Below are 23,204 nucleotides of genomic sequence, written 5' to 3' on the forward strand. Positions count from 1 at the left end.
GCTAAAGACACGTAGTTATTAATTTTGCAACTATAAAGTAATAATTCTAAGCCTTTGATATATTTACAGAATATGTGTGTATGTGTGTTTTTTATAGCAAAGTCACATTGGGCTATCTGCTGAGTCCCCTGATTTTTAGAGTTGTAAATCCGTAGACTTACCGCTATACCACTGGGGTACATTTACAGACAAACTGGAAACTTAATGTTCTGATACCAGTTAAGTAATGAAAGGGATATTTTTTAATTGTATAATACCAAAACTTTGAAGAAAAGACAATAATCCTAGAATGTCATGAGTAAATATTAGTAAAATAACTCAAAAGTAATTTTACCAATAAGTAATTCAACAGATAATCCTTTAACAGTGTTCAAGTGAAAGATTTTTAATTAGATTGTTTCAGTTACAATCTTACCTTTAATTCCCGAAGGAGTAGAAGACATAACCCAAGGCCTAAAAAATATTGTAAACATTGCATAGTAGACTAAAAGATTCCTTAGTTTATGTAAATAGGAATCTCCTTCTCAGCAACCTTGGTTACATTTTTTATAATCAGGATAACTGATGATAGAAAGATTTAAAGTTGTTAAGTAATGATATCTGTAATTTATATAACATCCTGAATAAACCCTTAGTCTCATATACGAATTGACAACAGAGATACATATATTTGCAGAATTATGTATTACCAACAAGTGCAATTACATCAGTGTAAATATACAGTAAATGGGAAAATCTTTGCCAAAAGATTTGCAGTCTGTTATGAATCAAGTTATTAAGTGGTGAATTTCGTCAAGTCTCGGTCAATTTAGTCTCGACTTTTCTCTCTTCTCTGTGAGGCGATGGATTCAGACTACAAAAAGTTACTCTATCACACTGAAGATCGATGGCTTTCAAAAGGAAAGGTGTTAAAGCGTCTTGTCCAACTAAAAACCGAAGTAATTTCTTTCTTGGAGGTTGGGGGAAGCAGGTTTTGAATTTTCTTTTCATGGTGAGATCTGGTGGCTGAAGGTTCAATTTCTCTCCGACTTGTTTGACAAATTAAATTCTCTGAGCTTAAGTCTCCAAGGGTCGTTTGAAAACATTATTACTGCAACGTCCAAACTGAAGGCCTTAGATGAAAAGGTGACACTGTGGAAGAATAAGATCTCGAAAGGAATCCTTGATTGTTTTCCTTCTGTTAACGAATGTCCGTCAAAGAAGAAAATTGTCCTTCAAATTTTGAACACATTAAGCGACCTACAGTCCGCACTAAACCATTACTTCCCGTCACTTGCTGTCGACGAATATAACTGGGTGACCTGTCCATTCGGAATCAATGAGACAACAAATCTTACAACTGAGGAGAAAGAACAGCTCATTGATTTACGAAACGACAAATTTTATCAGTCATTGTTTCCCGAAAAGAGCTTGGATGAGTTTTGGATCTCCATTAAAAATTTATATCCTGCAATCAGTTCGAAAGCAGTTGAAGTTCTGCTTTCATTTGCATCTTCATGGTTTTGCAAAATTGGATTTCAGCATTGACTGAAATTAAAGCCAGAAAGAGAGAGAGGCTTCTTACAGTTGATGATGAAATGTGAGATTGTTTATCTACGTTAGAGTTTCGCTTCAATTTGAATTGCTCTCGGAAGTAGGCACTAACGTCATTTTTAAGTTAACTATTCCGTGTTACGTGTATCTAAACGTGATGCACAATGGCATTATTATCGCTTGCTTTGGCCGTGATTTTCGTTCTAAGTCTTTTAACGCTTGCCATATAACGTGTACATAAAAAATCGTTAAGGCTTTCCAGGTGTGCCGCGAAAATTTTCAGATTGTCGTCGTGTGCCACAACTCAGAAAAGGTTGAGAACCACTGGTTTAAAAGAAGGAAGTTTATTCATGGTTACTGATTTTAATATTCAATGCAAGATTAATCTTTCCGTTTATTAAGTAACTCATAACAGATATTAAAACTAAACTTTGATTTTAGCTTCATAATCCATTAAATTTAATTTTGTCCTATGACGCAGTGGTATGCTTGCGAATTGACACTGCTGTAAACCGGATTTCGAAATCCATGATGCGCGATGCACAGATAACCAGTTGTGTAACTTTGTGCTTACTTCCCAAACAATCACTAGCTCATTTATTCATGAGTCACTCATGTTTGGCGATTATGTACTTTTTTATTTTGGTGTAGAACCACAAAACAAAAGCTATTTGTGCTGCGATTCACCTCAAAGAATTTAAGTATACAATTTAGGGTCGTAATTTGGTAAAATTGACCACCGACAAATAGAGGGGCAGAAATTCTAAAAGTAAAGAGTTCGTTATTAAAATAATATATTTTTAGTCTTCTGGTTTTACGGGTGATGATTAACAAATTTAAAAATTCAGTAAAATGTTAATTCTAGAAGCTTCCAACAAATGCGTTTGTTAAAAGCTAACATAAAAACTTTAAGTAAGATCATATCATTGACGGTGTAGTGATGTTTCTTACTCTGTCCAAAAGGCATAAGGTTTACTTAACACAATGTACAGTCAAAGATAATTTGTAATAAGTAAATATCTGATGTGTTAATATCTTCTACAAACATGACTGAATGTTCCACCAAATGGCTCCAGACTTTAATGGGATCTGAATAATTAGTCTGAACTGAGGAAAACTGAAAATTAGTTGAAGGTCATATTATGGTACTTAAAATCAGGGGTGTAGATCCTGGGGGGATGGGGTATACATCCCCCTTCATTTCAGGTGGGGGGGTATGGTGCATACAATCATCCCTCCCCCTACAGTTTGGTCTGTTGAATTGTTTTATTGCATCACAGGCCTACAAATTCTTACCAATCGAATTACATAATTAAGCCTAAATGTAGGCTTTTTCAGTAGCCGAAATGCACATTTTTAATATAGGTGTGCTTCTAAGCTTTTCGATCTAAGCGATAGTTCGTAATTATCAGTCAGTAGGCCTAAGTATACATGCAAGTATCGTTGCATCAACATTACTCTGTGACTGCATGTTTACAGCTTTCAGGTTCACGTAATCAGAGATTACCAATTTGTAAATTGAACAGCCTACATAAGTGGTTGCAAAAATCATCCCCCCATCGGGTGTAAGATTATGCCCTAAGTAGATAAATATTGTAGTGATTTGTTATTTGTAATTTAATAAAAATCAAACCTGTTATCAACTTGGTACACATTGTAGATACATTAATATAGCATGTTTATGTCAGTTGTGAAGTATACAGCATCAATGTATATTAAGTTATAAATGAGAAATTGCAATGAAAATATGAATTTTCATAATTTTAGAAAAATGTATTCAAAAATTTGGAACAAAATTGTCACTTTAATGGTATTTGTCTTGTTGAAAAGGCATAACACATCCTGGAAATACTGTGAAATACTCGTAATATGTTGCTGGTTATTAATAAGCTGCCAAAAAATAACTTTTACCTTTTTAGTCTTTCTCTGGACTCATCAAATTCCTTTTTGATATTTCTTCTTATTTGTTACTATTTTGCTCCTTTAAGAAGCTTTAGATACTCTTTGGTTTTGTAGTGACAAAAAGTTTGGTAAAATTTCTGTCACTGATGTTAAGCAGCTCAAATACTTCTGCACTTGAATGATAGCATAGAGAGCAGCCAATTCATATATGTTTTGATTCAACAATGGTGTCAACAATTCCATATTACCTGGATTAGCATTCTGAGTGATGCTATCTAAGCATTGTATGAGGAGCTCATCATAAGATAACCTTTCACAGATGGGCTTGGCTTTCATTACATTATCTGAAATGGAATGTTTGTTTGAATATTCTGAGCCTTCTGGAATCTTCACCATCAGGACACAAGTGATGCTGAGGCTTGATATTTGTTTATATTTTATGGTACTGAGCTGTCTAAGTGCATTCTGCATTCCTTCCCATTTGTCTTTGTTTGAGTGTATAATTCTCCTATACAAGTTCTGGAGATTATGAATAACCTTATTAGTGAGTCTGCCCACACTTTTTACTCCCTTGCCACAGTTGAGTTTTTTTGGTTTTTTTAATCTTTTGTGACTTTTTTTCAGATTTTCTAAAGCTGTTTCTAGCCTTTTCTTAACATGTCCTACACACTGTATTTTGTCACTGCAGTTTTGTGGGGGCCAGCATGGCCAGGAAATTAGGGTGCTTCACTCTCAACCTGAGGGTTACAGGTTTGAATCCTTGTCCCACCATACATGCTTGTCCTTTCTACCATAGGGGTATTATAAAGTGGTTGTCAATTCCACCATATGTTGGTAAAAGAGTATCTCAAAAAATTGGTGGTGGATGGTAATTACTAGTTACCTTTCCTCTAGTCTATCTTTCACTGCTAAATTATGGATGGTTAGTGCAGATAGTATTTATATCGTTTTCTACATAATTTAAAGCAAACCAACAATTCTGTTACCATATGACCTTGACTCTCTCACTGCATGGAACAATTCACTGTCATCATAACCAATGTACATTGTGTATCTGAGGGCCCACCATACGTACTGGCTCCGTTAAAGGCATGCAACCATTATAGTTTCCTAACCACACTTTATAATGTTCCTTTGTTGTCCTGTTTTTGTTTGAAGAGGAGTGATGACAGTACCTACTCAGTCGTTCATAGTCTATTACATTCCCAGATTCACTTGAAAGAACAGTGACATCGCCATGTAAGGAAGAGTAGTCCTATTTCTGTCAGGAACCATCATATGTCACAGATGTTTAAGTGACTTTGCCAGCTTTTTGCAAATACTCAGCATCTTTTTCATGTATTTACTGGCAACTGTTTTATTTGCATTAAAAAACAGACATGAAATATTGTCCCAAGACTTCTTTGCACTTGATATGTTTGTGTTCATGACACCACAAAGCAATTCTCTGACAGTTCTACCTTTCCCAGTGCTTGACATAGCATAAACAAATTGCTTGTTAGTAGCAAATGAATTCTTTCCTTTTCTTTGTTTGTATGCCAGTCCTTCTCATTATGACGGTTCATTTTTTTTTTGCATGCATATTTTAGTGTTGCAGCAAATACAATTCAGTTGGTTATTTCTAATCTCAACATTTTCTCTCACAAATCCCTTCAGTGTGGATTCCTGTATGTGGTGAGGGGGCCTCCCAGGGAAGGTTCTGTTCTTTCAGTTTACCTCCTCTGGGATCTAAACATCTGCCCATGTGCTTGCCATGCATGGTGACCCATGAAGGGGAGGAGAGGATCCTGATGGTTGAGGGGTCCAACCCTAACACACCACTTTGGTCTTGAATTCCTGTAGACGGGCAGCCTTTGGTGGCTCCCCTTGAGTCAGTCAGTTGGTCCACTTGGGCTAGGGTCAACCAAGTACCAATGTTGGAAGTTTTCAACAGGTGTTGTGGACATTCTGTCTGATGCTGGTGTTTGGGTATAGTGCTCACGAAATCCTGGCATTGCTGCAGTGTCCTTGCTTGACATTGTAGTGCGTCCTCTAGTAGGGCTCCATGGTGGGTGGGGTCAGTGATCACTGAAATTTCTTTTTTTGTTATGGATCCCCCAAACAAAAATTTAAATAAAATAGTGAAAAAACAGTCAATAGGTAAATGACCACATTCTGACATTTCTGAGCAGCAATCTTCAACATCTGTACCACCTGTTGTACCTCATTTTCTTATCTTACATCCTCTTTCAGAGAAACCTTTAGAGCAAATGCCCCCCTTTTATTCAGAAGGGACTGGAGGGACTTGTTGGCTCTTCAAAGTCAGTAAAGAAGCTTCGATCTGGTGATATATTGGTGGAAACATCCACATTTCAACACACTGAACTCCTCTTGATTTCAAAGGCATTTGGGGATATACCTATTGAGGTTACACCTCATGCTACTTTGAATTCATCATGAGTAGTTCTTGTTGAGAGGGATTTGAAGAACATCCCCGAGTCAGAGATTCTCATGGTTTCTTCACCCAAGGAGTTTCTGCAGTGAGGCGTATCTCCACTCGCAAAGATGGAGTTACATTGCCGAGAAATATCCTTGTTCTGACATTTACATCACCACATCCACCTCCTGACACCATCAAGGCAGGTTATCTTAATTGTAGGGTATGGCCATAATTCCAAACCCTCTCAGATGTTTCCAGTGTCGGCGGTTCAGTCACTCTAAGAAAATCATGTCTTGGTTCCTTGATGTGTGCTTGTTGCAGTGGCAAGGACCACTATGTCTATGAGTGTGAAACAGACCTTCATTGCATCAATTGCAGTGGCTCTCACCCATCCTACTTTCATTCTTGCCCTAAATGGTTGGAAGAAAAAGAGGTACAGTGTTTGAAAACGATTCATAACATTACTTATGCTGAGGCTTGAAAATTGCTGTCCACCACCTCATCTCAGACTAAGCTGCTGCACTTTGTTCCATAACTACAGTGCGAATACAGATAGATCTCTCTGTGCCTCCGAAAGAATTGTTCTCCAAACAAATGAAATGTCTTTTGACCTCCATGGTTAAAAAAGTTGATGAACCAGCTTCAACACTGATCTCTATTCCTTTCATACATTCCAACAAACCCCAAGATCCACATCCTTTGGTTCTGGGTACAAGCATTTCCTTGGATGAATCTTCTTCTCCCACCCCAAGATGCAAAACAAATAATTGGTTCACATCCTCAGACACTGGAATCCCCTTCCAACAAAAAAGACCTGCCCAATCAACCCAGGGTGGCAGGATCCATGGAGATCAATAGACCTCCCTTGAATAAGAACAGTAAGGAAAAAATACGTGGTTGTAAAAGAAGTGTTCTCCACCCAATCTGTCTACACGTAAATAAAAATGGCCACCCTGATAGAATGGAACTGTCGAGGTTTACATTCTAATCTGGATGACATCAGAACAATGATTGCTTCCTACCATCCTGTTTGTCTTTTCTTAGAAGAAACATTTCTGAAACCTGCCGATACAGTCACCTTTCAGCAGTTTTCTTTGTACAGAAATGATAGGCTGTGTGATGGATGAGTGCATGGAAGGGTGGCATGTGCCCACCCTGTCTTTGCCACTGACACACCCTTGGAGGCCATAGCCATCCATGTTTCCTTGGGTCATACAATCACTGTTTGTTCTCTCCTCCTGTCGCCTGGAGAGATATATGATCAATCAGACCTTGATGCTCCCTTTGAACAGATGCCGTTTCCTTTTTTCATCCTGGGGGATTTTAACAACATCATCCCTTCTGGGGAAGTGCTGATATTGATAGGAGGGGTTGTTCTGTAGAGCGTATGCTCTCTGATCACAACCTTTCTCTTTTCAATAGCAGTTCTTCTACTTATTTACATGTGCCTAGTCAGTCCTTTACTGCTATTGATCTCTCACTTTGCTTCCCTTCACTATTCTCCCATTTTTCATGGAGGGTTGACAATAATCCATGAGACAGTGATCATTTTCTGATAATCTCGAGAGAGACTGGCCGTGGTTGATGCCACCCGACCCGTGTACCCTGGTGGAAGCTGGATCAGAGAAACTGGCCCTCTTTCACTGCTCTCACAGAACTTGATCCTGCTGATGACTGTGTTGCAGCAGTAACTGACTATTATACAAGCAGCTGCTCAATGTATTCGTAAAACCTCGACATGTATTCCACTATATCCTTGTCCATGGTGGAATCCTGCCTGCCACATGGCACGAAGGCTCAAAAATGGGCTTTGGATACTTTACATAGATATCCTACACTCTCGAACTGCATCGCTTTCCAGTGGGCCCGTGCACATGCTTGGTGGGTAATACATCAAAGCCAGAAGGAATCTTGGATTAAGTTCAGAACCGGCATATCTTTTGCTACCAGTTCCAAAGTCATATGGGACAAGATTCGAAAGGTCAGTGGGCAATATAAGAAGTAGCTGATACCCTGAGTATTGCTGATACTCTAGGTAACTAATCAAAAATATACCCATTTCACATCAAACAACATAATTTTAACAATTCATATATTTACTGCTTTTATCACTAAATATCAAGTATTTACTCACAGACAATAGAAAAAAAATATAAGCAGAATGAAGCCAATACCAATAGTTTACTTCTATTTTTACTCAAGTACTGATGTGTACACTGTGTCTTCAAGGAATTCAAAGCATGTTATCCAATGTCACATGTTCCTGCAACTGCAAAGCTGGAGCCAAGAGGTGTGAGGCATCTCCTGTGAACATTTCTCACTGCTTCCTGGTTGGAAAAAATAATGTGCTGCTGCATTTGGCAACAATGGTAATTATATATTTATTTATTTTGGGTTAGCATTAGGGTTTAAAGCACTGCATGCTGTGTGCATGTCAGAAAAGTGTTTTCACACATCATAGATGTTACTTAAACATTCAAGTTATAATAATTTTACATCAACAAATAAAACTTGTATACCAACAAAAGTAGGTAAAAAAATTTGACTCAATCTTGAAGGGGTTCTTCCAAAGGACTTGTTCTGTAAACCCTTCCATCAACCACAGGTCTGTTACAAGTTTTGCTACAGTTATATGATGTTTAGGGTTCACTTGCAATAAACGGTGAAGAAGCTGTTTACTTTTCTCAGACAACCAAAATGGACACTCAAGTTCATCATTCTGTATCACAATAGTCATATATGTACAAATATTTTGTCATTTGTCAATACAATTTTGTTCTTTCCTGATAAACAGGTAGGTTGTACATTATTACAAAAAGCCTTCAAACAACATCTGAAACAAAATTGCTTCTTATAACAATTATTTAAACATTTCTTGTAACATAACTGTTGTACACTTAGAAATTTCTCCATATTTATTTTTACTGTTTTTACAATCATACTGTTTGTTACCAAAGTATTTTCTGCTCAGCTGATGTTACATATTTTTCTCTACTTTTTAATACGAGTTGCATTTCTTAAAAACTAGATCAAAATTAATTCATTAATAATAATAACTCTTAACCTTTGATAACTTGTGTGTTTTAAAGTATTTTTAAATGAAAAAAGGAGTTGATTTGTTATCTAAGAGCACTTTTCAGAAGTTTTACAAAAGGGTTTAAATTTAACATAAATGCTACAAACACAAGTACAATGAAGGGCAAATTTTAGAAGTTAGTAACAGCAACAAATTTGACAACTGGCAGATTTTGATATGATGTAAAAATAATATTGTTTTCTTAGAATTTTCTTGTAACTAAAGATGATGGACAATGAATGTGAAAATAAACTGGATAATGAATAAAAATAAGATAATTTTATACTTACATGTAGTTAGTTACATGTTAGGTTTAGCCCTAGTAATGATATCATGAAACGTGAATATGATATAATTCACTACCTGGTGACTTAATGCTTAGTGCTGAATGAATTTACTATGAAAAAAATTTAGTTAATTATACAGGCTGCTGAAGACTCCTCACTTCAAAGAAAAATGCTTAGGGTAATTTTGAATGAGTATTTTTCTGCCCCAAGTTACTATTTTAACCTTATGTATAACAATAAAAGTTACTCTATTTACTTCTTAGGTGTTACACACTTCTTGCAACCATGGTACAAATTAAGAGAAAGGGCTGTCAGTTATCAGTTGTATGTTAAAAGTACAAATCTCCAGAATAACAAGTTGTTACTAATGATGGCACCTAGCAATGATGAATAATACTTTTACTACTCTGTTCTTAGTTACCAAAAGTAACTTAACAACAAATCATTAGTAGTTACATTAGAAATGGGGACACACAAAGTGTACAGTATTGTTTATCCATAACAGAAATTGTCTTGTTGCTTTTAAGGGATATTTGTTATTCAACATCTTCAAAATTAACCAAACTTTTCTTTTCACTGAAAAATTTGAAGTGGTTCTTTTGAACTTTTAGTCCATTTTTAATAACTAAACTTGAACCAACAATGTGTCAAGATATGATGAACAGAGACTGTAAACAGCCTGTGCTGTCCAGGCAACATGTTGTACATCATATTATCAGTCATGAGCAAATAATGTTATCCTGACAAGTTTGCTCAATGTCATATTGTTGGGTATAACTACAGCAAATAAGCATGTGCTGCAAATGTCTATGATAAAAAAAATTGTAAATAATTGCAGTCTCACTCATACATTGAATAAGAGTGTAACATTCAGTAATCAGAGATTAAAACTCTAACCTAGAGTTATACAATCAGCATCTGCATTAAGTAAAAATGAAGTACGTCACAAAACTGAACATATGTTATAATCTTAATGCATTCCACGTGTATTTGAGAAAAATTAGAACAATTTCTTTAGTGAAAACAAGGGCAACACAATTTTGAAAATCTATTTGCACTGTGCCTTAAGATTTAATGTAATTATAATCAATATAATATCCTAAAATTGAAGCATGCCCATTCCACATAGTGAATAGTAGACAAAATGTTAGAAAGTAGTGTTACAAAATGCTCTGGCATTTATATATATGAAGTTGTTAACCAGATTTATACCAATAATTATTTTGTGAATAGGCCATCTTTATTACTAATGTTTTTTAAATATCAAAGTATATCCTTAGTTATTACTAATTTCCTCAACAATTCAAAAACAAATGCTTCTTTCCTAAACTTTTGTATTATGGATGTATCTTGGGATAACTAATATTCTGTACTTAAAGATGTGATTTATGAATTATGTCATGACACGATATAGAATGCGTAGAGTTTACTACTTGTAAGTATCTGTCAATTACAATTTCAAGTTTTCAACTAATGTCATTAAAATACCCCTTTACTTTCATAAGTATACAGGCAAGTTCCTACTTCATTTCTAATACTTGTTGTTGATAATGTTCTCTTCATTTATCCATATAATATGTACTTATATGTACGAGATGGGCATTGATCAGTTTTCTTAGGACTGCATTTTATCTTGCCTTGCTATAAGTGTCATGCAGCACCACTTTACCATGTAAAATTATAAATCATTTATATTCTGTTAATACAGTTCCAGTGAAAAGGTAGAATGGGATGAAAGATCAATATTCAAGAATCATTTTTAATTGTTTTCATTACTTATGAACTAAATAATTAAACTTGTAATGTAACTCTACTAATCTCTGTCTGTGGAATCCAATGGTGTGTGTGAAATTCTGTCATTTTCATTCTTTAAAATTCATCATAACCCCCTAATTTTAGGTTTATAGCTCATATTCCAGTAGTAGGACTTTAAAAATTAATTGCTACAACCAGAAAACCTAAAGATTTATCAAACTTACTTATTTAATTTTTTAAAAATCGTGATTTTAACTAGTTAACTTAAAGCAATTGTAATTTTTCAAATTTTAACATAACAAAGATTTATAATTATGTCTAAAACAACTCGGACCACTCCAGAATAAAATTATCACACAAACTCTGTAGACACAGAATGCACATCAAGCACATATATATTTGATTCTAACTTATTCTTTTCAATTACCTAACATGAACAGATAAATGAAAGCTCGCTAAACTGAAACACGTTCATTTCTGTCAAAAACTGAGAAATCCACGAGAATGTTAATATTATATAAATAATTTGTTGTTTCCAACTTACAAATTATGCACAGTGTTTCCTTCCAATATTATTTCTCCACATTATAAAAGACATGATAATTTGTCTTTCACAAAGAAAAATTGTTTCAAAAAATACTCTGGATGGCTTTAACTTTTTTCTAAAGCTTGAAGTTAATTTTTTTGCAAAATCCATTTACAGAAAACTTTTTTTATCAATAAATATTGTTTAGAAAATAAGTTTTCAAACTCTTATTCTGAAAATTAGATGAAAACAGTTTAATATTTCAAAGAAAAACATTTCATCATCAAAAACTAACAAGAAAAATAACAAAGTAGGACAGAAAATTAATTCATATTGTTATGTAAAGCCTTTTATCTTTCACGAGGCAAGCCTTTTCTGTTTTGATATATCAGGTTGTAATTAGTAAGTCATTTTGTATAATTAAATAACATTTTTATATTTAGAAAATTAATAACACCACATTAACATTCTAGGAAAGAAAGGTTTAAAAGAGAAAAGTAAAACTAGTAACAAAACAAACCACTGTTTCTATAAATCATTTACCTGAATCTTTGTATATAAGGTGCTAACATTATCATCATCAAATGGTAAATATCCACATAGCAAGGCAAACAGTAGAACTCCCAGGCTCCAGATATCAGCCTGTAAAATTTGAAGGTATATGTTAATTGAAATTTCTAATTAACAAATCACTGTTTAAACTACAGTTGTTTAACTTTTCAAATCATATTCTTATAATTTCTATCTTCTTGATACTTTCTTAAACATGGTCCATTATTCATATTTTCTTGAACTTCAGTTTCTTATAATTACTTTGCTCATGTCATAACTAATTTAACTTTGATTTACTAATATTCTCACTTTCTTAAGCAATAATTCCTTTATCACAACTGATTCAGTAAATCTTTTTCTATAATGCTAAAACTCAATCAGGATTCCTTATTTTTACAACCTCTACAATCTACAACTCAACATGATTTATTTAAAAACTTTTCCAAACACTGATGGCAAGTACAATTTAAAGACAAAATATTTTAATAAAGCTGAACAAAAACTGCATTATTTCAAATGTAAAACAAATTAAAAGATGAGAATGAACTCAGTTTTTCATTATTTTTTCCACATTTTCATTAAATCAAATAATGATATAATTCTGGTTATCTACATATTGTCTTTTTAAAATCTATATCATTAGATTAGGAAACCTTATGTAAATTATATTTTGCTTGTAATATTATAAAACCTTTTGTACACACTTCATTTCCAAAACATTCTTGTCCACTAATCAATTCTGGTGCAGTGTATGCAGGACTACCACAACATGTTTCCAGGTGTGTTTCCATACCTCCCTTAAAATTACAAAATTTATTAGCATGTATTCCTACTCCAGTTTCTTTTGCCATGATATAAATTACTGATTATTTTCACACAAATAAACACAACAAAAAGCAGTTTATTTTAAAAGTATTTTTAAAATAAATAGAATTTTACAAAATTTCTCTACTTTTCAAAAAACTCGTGATATTTTCTTGAAATGTTAATTGGATTGAGCAAAACATATAGTCAGCGAATGCATCACCATTGGAATAATCTTATTATATGTTCTTCTAGTTATTGAAAATCCCTCAAAAATAGATGAAAAGCAAAATGTTTAAAAATTTAACAGTCTTAACACTAATGTTAGATGACAAGTGTGATTATAATCACGCTTTGCAAACTTCTGAAAAACTAGTGTAGTACAATTTCCTACAACTTATTAGGTTTAATTTAAAAAAAATAAAAGGAATATTTACAAATATATGTATATTTTATGGTCCTTTTTTTTTTGAAAATGTATTGTATCTGATAAATATTTTTCCTTGGAGCGACTTCAGGTAAAATCCTTTAAACAACTTTATTTGCCTCTCTTTTGACTATCTTGAGCTATAAAGTATATTAAAATTTGCATGTGCAGAAACCACTATATCAAATAATTTGTATTTCTGGATTTTCTTTTGATTAACTATTTTCTAGAAGTAAAATGTGAAAAAAATGAAAGTTATTTAGAATTTTTGTTTGTTTGGTTACTTATTTATGATTACAAATAAGACTCCAATAAGACACTTACCAATTTTTGGAGAAAAATAAGTTCAAATTATCTTTGGTCTAACACAAAGACCAAAACCTGTTAGTTTCAAGTTTTCTTCATCTAGGAGAAGATTTTCCTGAAGAAACAAAACATAACACAAATTCTTTTTAACTAAGTACTTCTCTATATATGTGTAAAATTATTAATATCTCGTTAACAGTATATCACAAAATCAACACTGCAAAAGTTGAAAATATGTTTTGATACCTGAAAAATTACATTACACATAATATGGACTACACAAGGTAAAAGTTAATGGGTCTATAGGTAACTCTAAAAATAAATTCTGATAACTCAAAGCTTATAAAAAGTAGTATTTCAATTATAAGATAATTTGAAAACAGTCAAGCAATCTATTATTGCTCATTAAAACTGCATTATAATCTGCACTGAAATAGGTTTGTAACTTTTAATATATATTAATATAAGATTATTGTTCCATGGTAAATGTTTCAATTAATAATTTTTTAAAGTAGTTTATTAACTTTACTGAAACTGCCTAGGCCCATTGAACCAAACCCATAACTATTTGTACTCATTAGTTTACACACAAGGAACTTCTAATATATTAAGTGTATATTGACAAAATTTGGTAGATTTTTAGTAAACATTACAAGGCTGTTGCACACGAAAAGTCAAATTTTTCAAATAAGAATTTTTTTATTAATATTTGTTCATGTGCATTTTAACCTAGGGGTTAACTCTCAATCTTCTACTTTGAGTTATCGCTATTATCACAGCATAACTAAAAGGATGTCTTTCAAAAATAAACCTCCCATGGACTTTGTGGAGTACTTCCATAGGATATTTTGTAACAATGAATCAAGTAATACATTTATTTTTTTAGCCTTTCTAAAAAATAAAATATAAAATAAATCAAATATAAAATTCCTGGTCTTAAAAGAGTAGGTTAAACAACAATATGTTTATGAAGATACAAGTGATACATAAATTGCTATCAAAATTAACAATTAGGAGTTACAAATTATCAAAGATATCACCATCAAATACTGGTTGCCAACATTCCTATTTAGATTTAAGAACTAAGTTAAATTTAACTAAGTTTCATGAATGTTTATCATACCATATTTTTATCATGTATAAGTACATGTTTATATGTAAATGATAAATTTTAGATGCCATAAATGTAAGAACTTTCAATTGTTATTTTACTTCTGAGTAAAAATAATAGCACAGCTTAATATAGTAGCATAAAAGAAAAAAAAATCCTCCCCAAAATAAAGGGCTTTCAATATAATGCAAGAAAAAAAAAACCACCAGAAAAACAACATGAAATCTTTGCTTGGATTTATATCGAATTAGGAGATAAAACATCAATGGATCATTTTCTAACTATTTTAAGTTTGATGATGTCTAGAACACAAGAATGCAAGAAATGAAAGACAAATAACTCTTGTAAAATATACAAATGATGTTCATTACACTAGAGTATTTCCTTGACATCATCCTCTGTAAGTTTCTGCTCATTTAACTCTTTCAATCAGGTCATCCATTACTATACATGACAAAGTTTCAGTGTTTTACGTTCAAAATTGTACTAATCTTTTTATCTTATACCAATGATAATATCATAACATTTTAACTAATAATAAATATTTTAATAACATACAAGTTTTAAGTTCCTATTTTTACAATGAAATTTGTTTTTAAATCCTGAAGTTCTCCTAGTTTGATATTTTCTTTTGGTGTCTTTCCTCTATATTTTCCATTACCTCTTGAAAGAGTAAGATATAAAGCAAAGTTATTCAAGATAGAATTTACACTGGCCAGACGAACCATTAATTTTTTGTTAGTTATCAACAGAAAATCAAACCGTTCCTACCACACCCACCTGTCATATTCTCCGTTACAGGATAAGTTAATAATTCTCTTGCTTAATTATGTATTACGTATAACCAATAAAAAGTTGAGATTTTCATCTATAAAATGATGAATTACATAACAGATAGGCATCAGTTTCACTCAGAGCACACACAGTTTTCCACTAAGAAACTTAATAAGTAGCTTCGATGAACTTGTAACAGATCTTGTTGCAAAGATAGAAAACCAGAAAAATTGTGAGAGGTGTTTATGTGTCTGTGTGAATCTCCAATAGCATTCTAATCCAAGACCTCAAAAAAACGCAAATGTTAGCGGTTGCTAAACATAACTATGGCTATTCTAAGTAATTTTTAGCCCTTACAGGTCACGTGGATGACTTATAGGAATGGAAAAAAGCCATTACACAAGCAAGGTTAAAGACATTAGTGTATAAAAGTCAATAAAGCTGTCACCTAGTGGGCAACATTGTAAGCTGAAGTTACAATAAGATAATACTTAATAAATATCTAATGGTTACTCTGACACATAAACCATGCTCACATTCAAAAGCAGATGGAAGATAGATGAAGCAGAACTTTATATAACATTATCATGAAGATAGGGTAAACTTACTATATCCAGGAGAGAAAAACAAATGAAGAAAATTATTGTAACCATGTGAATGTGTTACAATGTCATACTCAACCCCATTATGTAGTAGATTTTTGTTGCTTTTCACTTCTTACAGTTTATAGATTAATGTTAGCTAAGCCTGACATTTTGAGTCTGTGATCTGGCTACTCAGTTAATGTTTTCCATAATTGCTGTTCAAGTTGAAAATACTAAAAACATTTATCTAGATGGTAGCAAGTGGCCTTGGTAGCTTAGCCACAAGCACGTGATCCTGGAGCAGAAGGCAAGATGAGACTGAAGCAGGTTCACGGTAACTTGCCGAAACTAGTTTCTCTGATACCAAGACTTCTAACATTTGTTCTGTTTTTTATTTGTTTTTAAACTGAATCGGCTTGAAATAGCCAGGTGGTTAGGACGCTCAACGCGTAATCTGAGGGTTGCAGGTTCAAATCCCTGTCACACCAAACATGCTTGCCCTTTCAGCCATGGTGTATTACAATGTAATGGTCAACCCCATTATTCCTTGGGAAAGGAGTAGCCCAAGAGTTGGCAGTGGGTGGTGATGACTAGCTGCTTTCTCTATAGTTTTGCACTGCTACATTAGGGGAGGCTAGTGCAGGTAACCTTCATGAAACTTTATGTGAAATTCGAAACAAACAATCTTAAACTGAAAATTATATTTCTATGGAAGAAAATACCGCAGTGTACTCACCACTTTGTACAAACATACAACACAAACAACATTTCAAAGTTATTTATCAGACTATAAACTATTACATCATTCTAATAATTCTTATCAAAATGTGTTTGTGCAACACGTTTACAAAATGTTGCTGAAATATGCCCTTCTGGTTTAGTCGTTTCTTAAATGGTAGTTTTTAAAGATATCGTGAACAATGATTGTAAAACTTGTTTAGAGTTTGGAAATCGAAGAATTTCAAAAACAAAATTTATTTTCATAAAACAAACTGGGGGGAGAGAAATTGTGTTTATCATCATACTGGTAACTCGGAAACTGAGAATTATGTTTTTATGAAATGAGTTGTAATAAATAAATTTAATTGTCTTTGCTTTGTGGCTAGGCATTTAAGTTTTAAGATTTTCCACCTATTTGCTTAGATGTATTGCACTGAAGAAGGTAAAAGCCATAATGTAGTCTGGCCAGGTGGTTAAGGCACTCAAGTGGTAATCTGAGGGTCGCAGGTTCGAATCCCGTCGCACGAAACATGATCGCCCTTTCAGCCGTGGGGTTGTTATAATGTTACGGTTAATTCCACTGTCTGTTGGTAAAAGAGTAGCCCAAGAGTTGGCGGTGGGTGGTGATGACTAGCTGCCTTCCCTTTAGTCTTACACTGCAAAATTAGGTACGGCTGTCGCAGATAGCCCTTGCGTAGCTCAGTGTGAATTTCAAACCAAACTCCAAACTTGTAGTCTGGATTTTACAAAGTCTTGTTTGGTGATTGTATATGGAAGTACTGAGGTGTTCGGTTTTCATATACACTTATGTTCAAATATCATAATATTTCTAAGAAATTAATACTTTATTATTTCATTATCGCAAGGCGAGTTTTTTCTTTCAGTCATGTTGAATAAATGTAAAGTGTAAAATAATAAGAGAGGTCATTTGATAAAGTTTCTTTGCTTTGCAATAAACCTTTTACACTTAATAAAAAGTACCATTAGTTTGAGTTCCTTCTAAGAATAAAAACATACCACATGATAACTGGGAGAAGGATACATTTTATTCACCAGTTTAATACAATTTGTGAAGGTGATTTTATCACATTGGATTTATTACAGGTGGAATGTTAAATTGAAGACGATCTCAGTTAAGTATCTAGGGTATCTTGATATTCTTTTATTTGTTGACCAGCCTTAGTACAAACACATTAATTGAAACCTGCTGTTCCTACATTATAAACATTATATTATTTCACCAATAAGGTCCTGAAATGTCATACAAGGAAGAATGAATCTAGGAAAAGAAATGGGTTAGATCTCCAAAATTCATAATTATAGGTCGTTAGAAACACCACACAAAAGTTAATTCTACTCTGCAGAGGATTAGGAAAATATGCTACATTAATTACGCAAAGTAAATTGTAATACAAGTTGAAAGTTCTCGTCTACATAGGTGTGTATGTTGTTTTTTTACTCTCTGGTTTAGGTGAATAAGGGTATTTCAATTAAGCATTTACAATTTCGAGTTACAATGGCTAAAATTGATAATACGCGAGGATGTTGTCACACTAGTTAAGAAGTTGTATCTATAATTTATTTTCATATTCTCATTGTCAGCTGTTGTAAATATATTTTTGTAAGTTATCTTGATATTTTTAACCTTGTGTAAAAAAATAAATCATATAGTGGCGCCATCTTCCAATAAATTGCAAAATTATAATTTCGGTTATCACCTTGGCAAGTAGAACACAAAGCAAGGTACATGTGAAGATGATTTCGTTAAAACGTTCGCGACGTAATTTGTTATTACCTAAAATAATTTTAATCATTTCTTTTTTCACTAATCAGAACTTTTTGTTAATTACTATTTAAATTTTCAACATTTATTTCATAATAACGTATTTAGCAGTTTAAGACTTGAGGGAAAGCAGCTGGTACTCGCTACCCACCGCCAACTCGTGAGCTGTTTTCACCAATGAATAATGGAATTTACCGCTACGTTATAACTCCTCCACAGCTGGAAGGTCGAGCATGTTTGGTGCGATCGAGATTCGAGCCCGTGACCTTCAGATTACCAGTCGAACGCTCTAATCACCTGGCCATTTTTAGGAATTAATGGGCGAGAAATCACCTAGATTACTAAAGTTGTTGTGTTTTTTTTTAATTTCGCGCAAAGCTACACAATGACTATCTGCGCTAGCCGTCCCTAATTTAGTAGTGTAAAACCAGAAGGAAGGCATCACCACCCACCGCCATCTCTTGGGCTACTCTTTTACCAACGAATAGTAGGATTGACCGTACATTATAACACCCTCACGGCTGAAAAGGCTAGCATGCTTGGTGTGACGGGGATTCGAACCCGCGACCCTCGGATTACGAGTAGATTGTTGCAGACATTAACTTTCAAAAGAGTTCAGTTACAAACTGTAACTTATCTAGGACGAATCTCCGATCTATTAAGTTACATATTACGACTTCAAATCGCCTGAAATCGAGTGAAAATGTAATTTGCATTTAGAAGTTAATTAAATGTCGATATGTATTAAATTTGCCAAGAAGATTGGTACGAACAGGACAGTTTTCTTTCTTAACACAAATATATTGTAATATACAAACAATAATACAATTTATAATAACGTTATTACAAATAATGATTTGTATGCAAAAGTTTTACAAACTTACAAACAATACCGAATCTTCTACCTAGCTTGTAACTGAATATTTTATCGACGGTTCCTGATGAGCGAATTAATTTCGAGTTGATATCGGTACAGTTCAATTAACGGTTAGCAGCTAACTTTTCACTGATCACACGAAAGTTTTTTACCGCTGAAGTTATAACATGCCATCGTAGAAATACTAACGCCCGATGTTCATCCACTAAACTTAAACGGTGTGTAACGTTCGAAATTTATAAACATTCCTGGTCAAATATCTGTAGTTTCCTGGTTAATAAGCGTTAATTGCAGTTACAGCTTCCTAGGTTTATAGTGCACCAACTGTAGCAAACCAACAATATATACTGTCTCTTCGCGTTGCGTTGGTTAACTTTTATGAGCTTGAGAGGAGAGTTTCTAGAAATTTCAGCTAAAACAATAGTACTAATGATACGTTAGTGCTTTCACAAAATATATATTGTTGATTTTTATACTCGAGAGTCTTCTTCAAATTTAGAGTATAGGCGGGAATTTCGCAATATACATTTAACAGTATAAATTATGTACATTTCTAAATATATATTTAACTGGAACAAACATTTATTAAAATAAATGTATAATAGTAAATACATCACAGTAGTTTCAGACATTCCGATTTTGTTTCTGAATTTCGTGCAAAGCTACTCGAGAGCTATCAGCGCTAGCTGTCCCTAATTTAGCAGTGTAATACTAGAGGGAAGGCAGCTAGTCATCACCACCTACCGCCAACTCTTGGGCTACTCTTTTACCAACGAATAGTGGGATTGACCGTCACATTATAACGCCCCCACGCATATTTGGTGCAAAGGGGGATTCAAACGCCTTAACCTACCCGGCCATGCCGGGCCCATTTGGATTTAACGTAACATTGGGAATTATTTTATAATTTACATTTCACTTTTTTTGCCTGGCATGGCCAGGTGGGTTAAGGTATTCGACTCGTAACCTGAGGGTCGCGGGTTTGAATCCCTTCGCTCTAAATATACACGCCCTTTCAGCCGTGGGGACATTAAAAAGTGACGGTCAATCCCACTATTCGTTGGTAAAAGAGTAGCCCAAGAGTTGGCGGTAGGTGGGGATAACTAGCTGCCTTCCCTCTAGTCTTTGTCGAATAAAGGTTGTGGTTGCGACCATTGGTGTTTCAATTCTCTCTTTTTTCTTTTTTTTTCACAACGAACTCAGTCGGAGAAAACATGGCAGATACTTCTTAAATCGAATTCCTTGGATCTCCAGTTAGCGAAATTTTCCCAATTACTTTAGAAAATATCACACTTTTCAAATTAATAATAACTTATCTCGACATTTATTTACTTCATTGGTTTTTGCCCTTTAAATTTTATATCTCAAATATATATTTTTAAACTCCGACAGTAGGGGGTGATTACTTCTTGATGCCTAATGGGAAGTGAGCAATATATCACTTGCACTATGGGAAAGAGAATACATACACATTATTGTTGAAGTGAGGAGTGAGCAATATATTGCTAGCACTATTAGGAAGATAATATATAGATAGATGTTATTGTTAAAGTGAGGGGTGGGTGATATATCACTATCACAAGGAAAATATATATAGTATTGCCGAATTTATATTATCAGCCACACATCCTGTAGAACTACACAGATGGTGTTTCATTACATTTTTTGTTCAAAGGGATAACTGTAATTTTTGTACTTACTCTCTGAGAACTTCTGAAGCCTAGAAAGTTCATTATGATATTTTACGGTAAGCTCCCCCCCCCTCACCAAAAATGCACTAGCTTTAACGCAGTTGAAACATTAATTCAACATTACAGCTAAATTAACATTAAATGCTAACCATACAGTACAATAATGTATCTTGAGTGAGACCAGCTTTAAAGAGTTACGTTTGGCTTGTTTCGTTATGAATTTTGCGCAAAAATACTTGAGGGATGTCTACACAAGACATCTTTAGTTTTTAAGTGATAGACTGAAGGAAAGGCACCTAATCAACAGCACCCACCACCCAATCCATTGTGTTTGTTGTTTGAGTGAGGGTACGGTAACAAGCGATTTTGTTATGTATTCATCTTCTGAGTGAGAGGCGACTCTTTGTACCCAAAGAGAAGGGTACGTGGGTCCACATCTCTCGCCACTTGTTTCGATACGGAGGACAGGATATTTCAAAGATCGAATGAATTCATTATGCAAACGCATACAACAGAAACTACATACAATATTTTTGGTCCGATTAATTTTTAAAGATCATTCACAGATGAAAAAATATTCCCTGACCTTGTGAACGTGATATTTCATTACACGGTGAATGCATAATGACCAAACTTATCTTAAACTACAGGTAGTATATACAATGTTTTAGGCCAGGAGTCACCAAACTTTTTTTACAGGGGTCCAGATTACTTGGAGAATGAGAAGTGCGGAGCACATGATCATTATATTCGATACTCATAAGCTAGAACGAAAGCTCTCTGTAAAAGACTTAACACTAAGTTTAGGATGCCACTTTAGCCATGTGGGAATAGCATGCAATACACACATATAATAAAAATACAAACAGAAATACAACCAACATCTTTATTTACCAAAAGGTTATCAAAGAAGGTAACATTAGCAAAAACAATTGTCACATCGCACGTAGTGAAGTACATATCTGAATTTCACTAAGCCGCAAAAAAGTTAGAGATTTATGAAATTGGCGCTTGGCTTTCAAAATATCTTTAATGTTCGGTTTTGAATTGCTGCATCCAATTATTAGAATTGCTTTCAAATGTTTATCAGTTAACCTTGATCGATGTACCGACTTCACATACTTCATTTTTGAAAATGCTTGTTCACAGACATAAGTTGTCTCGAACACTGATGCCATACCAGATGCGAACTGCTTCTGCTTTGGAAAATCATCTTCAGGTATGCAGCTGTAAAATTCAATAAGTTGCCCTCTCTGTGTTTTGCTTTTAACAAGTCATTTCCTTGCAAACTGATGAGCTCCAGCTGAAGTTCCACTGGCACGTCATCAATGACATAATCAAAAGCATTCTGAAAAAGGAGAATGTCACTTTCGATTCTGTCGAAATCCGAAAATCTCTCTAAAAATGCTTATTTAAATCACCAATAACCTTTCTCTGAAACACCAGGTTGACATCTTCTGTGATTCCAGCATGGAACTCATTGAAACACTGAAAATGAGAAAGGTTTCCTCCTTCCAAATGTGCTTCAAACAATGACAGCTTTCTCCAAAATCCTTTAATGATTCTATATAGATCACAGACAAGGTTATTCTTCCCCTGAAGTTTCAAGTTCAATTCATTCATGTTGGATGTGATGTCAACCAAAAATGACAACTTTGACAACCAGGTTGGATCCGACAGAAGTGGATCGGTTCTATATTTCTCGATAAGAAATATATCTATTTCTCTTTTCATCTTATAAAAACGAGACAAGACTTTACCGCAGCTGAGCCACCTCACCGCCGTGTGATAAGGCAAGTCACAGAAATCCGAATCAATTTCTTCAAGAAACGCCTTGAACTGGAGATGATTAAGTGCATGACCTCGAATGAAGTTCACTGCAGAAATGACTGGTTTTAGTACGCAAGAAATATCTAAGTCTTGTCCACAGAGTGCTTGGTGATGTATGATCCAGTGTATGAACAGAACGCTTGGGAGTTGAGGATCTTCCAACTGTTTCCTGATCAGCCCCACCAGACCCTTCTTTACTTCAGCCATGTTTTTTCCTCCATCAACTGTTATACCTCTAAGCTGATTC

At 34.0% G+C, this 23,204-nt stretch overlaps 2 protein-coding genes across 3 annotated transcripts in view; both read right to left on the minus strand.

Annotated features, from left to right (window-relative positions):
* Positions 1-15,901, minus strand: part of LOC143233583 (serine/threonine-protein kinase Pak-like) — a 25,343-nt gene extending 9,442 nt beyond the window's left edge. For both annotated transcript variants that reach the window (XM_076469943.1, XM_076469942.1), the window contains exons 1-4: positions 15,479-15,901; positions 13,606-13,702; positions 12,755-12,847; positions 12,042-12,140 (exon numbers count right to left, since the gene is read on the minus strand). In XM_076469943.1, coding sequence (XP_076326058.1) covers positions 12,042-12,140; positions 12,755-12,759 — 104 coding nt within the window. In that variant the 5' untranslated portion in view covers positions 12,760-12,847; positions 13,606-13,702; positions 15,479-15,901. The remainder of the gene's footprint in view (positions 1-12,041; positions 12,141-12,754; positions 12,848-13,605; positions 13,703-15,478) is intronic.
* LOC143234888 (uncharacterized) lies at positions 5-5,204 on the minus strand. Its single transcript, XM_076472581.1, has 2 exons — positions 5,152-5,204; positions 5-4,159 (listed from the first exon to the last, which is right to left on the minus strand). The coding sequence occupies exons 1-2, from the start codon at positions 5,202-5,204 to the stop codon at positions 3,517-3,519; spliced, it is 696 nt and encodes a 231-aa protein (XP_076328696.1). The 3' UTR covers positions 5-3,516.
* Positions 15,902-23,204: the final 7,303 nt, after the last annotated feature.

This window comes from Tachypleus tridentatus, chromosome 12, assembly GCF_004210375.1.
Source record: "Tachypleus tridentatus isolate NWPU-2018 chromosome 12, ASM421037v1, whole genome shotgun sequence".
In the NCBI taxonomy this organism is placed as follows: domain Eukaryota; kingdom Metazoa; phylum Arthropoda; class Merostomata; order Xiphosura; family Limulidae; genus Tachypleus; species Tachypleus tridentatus.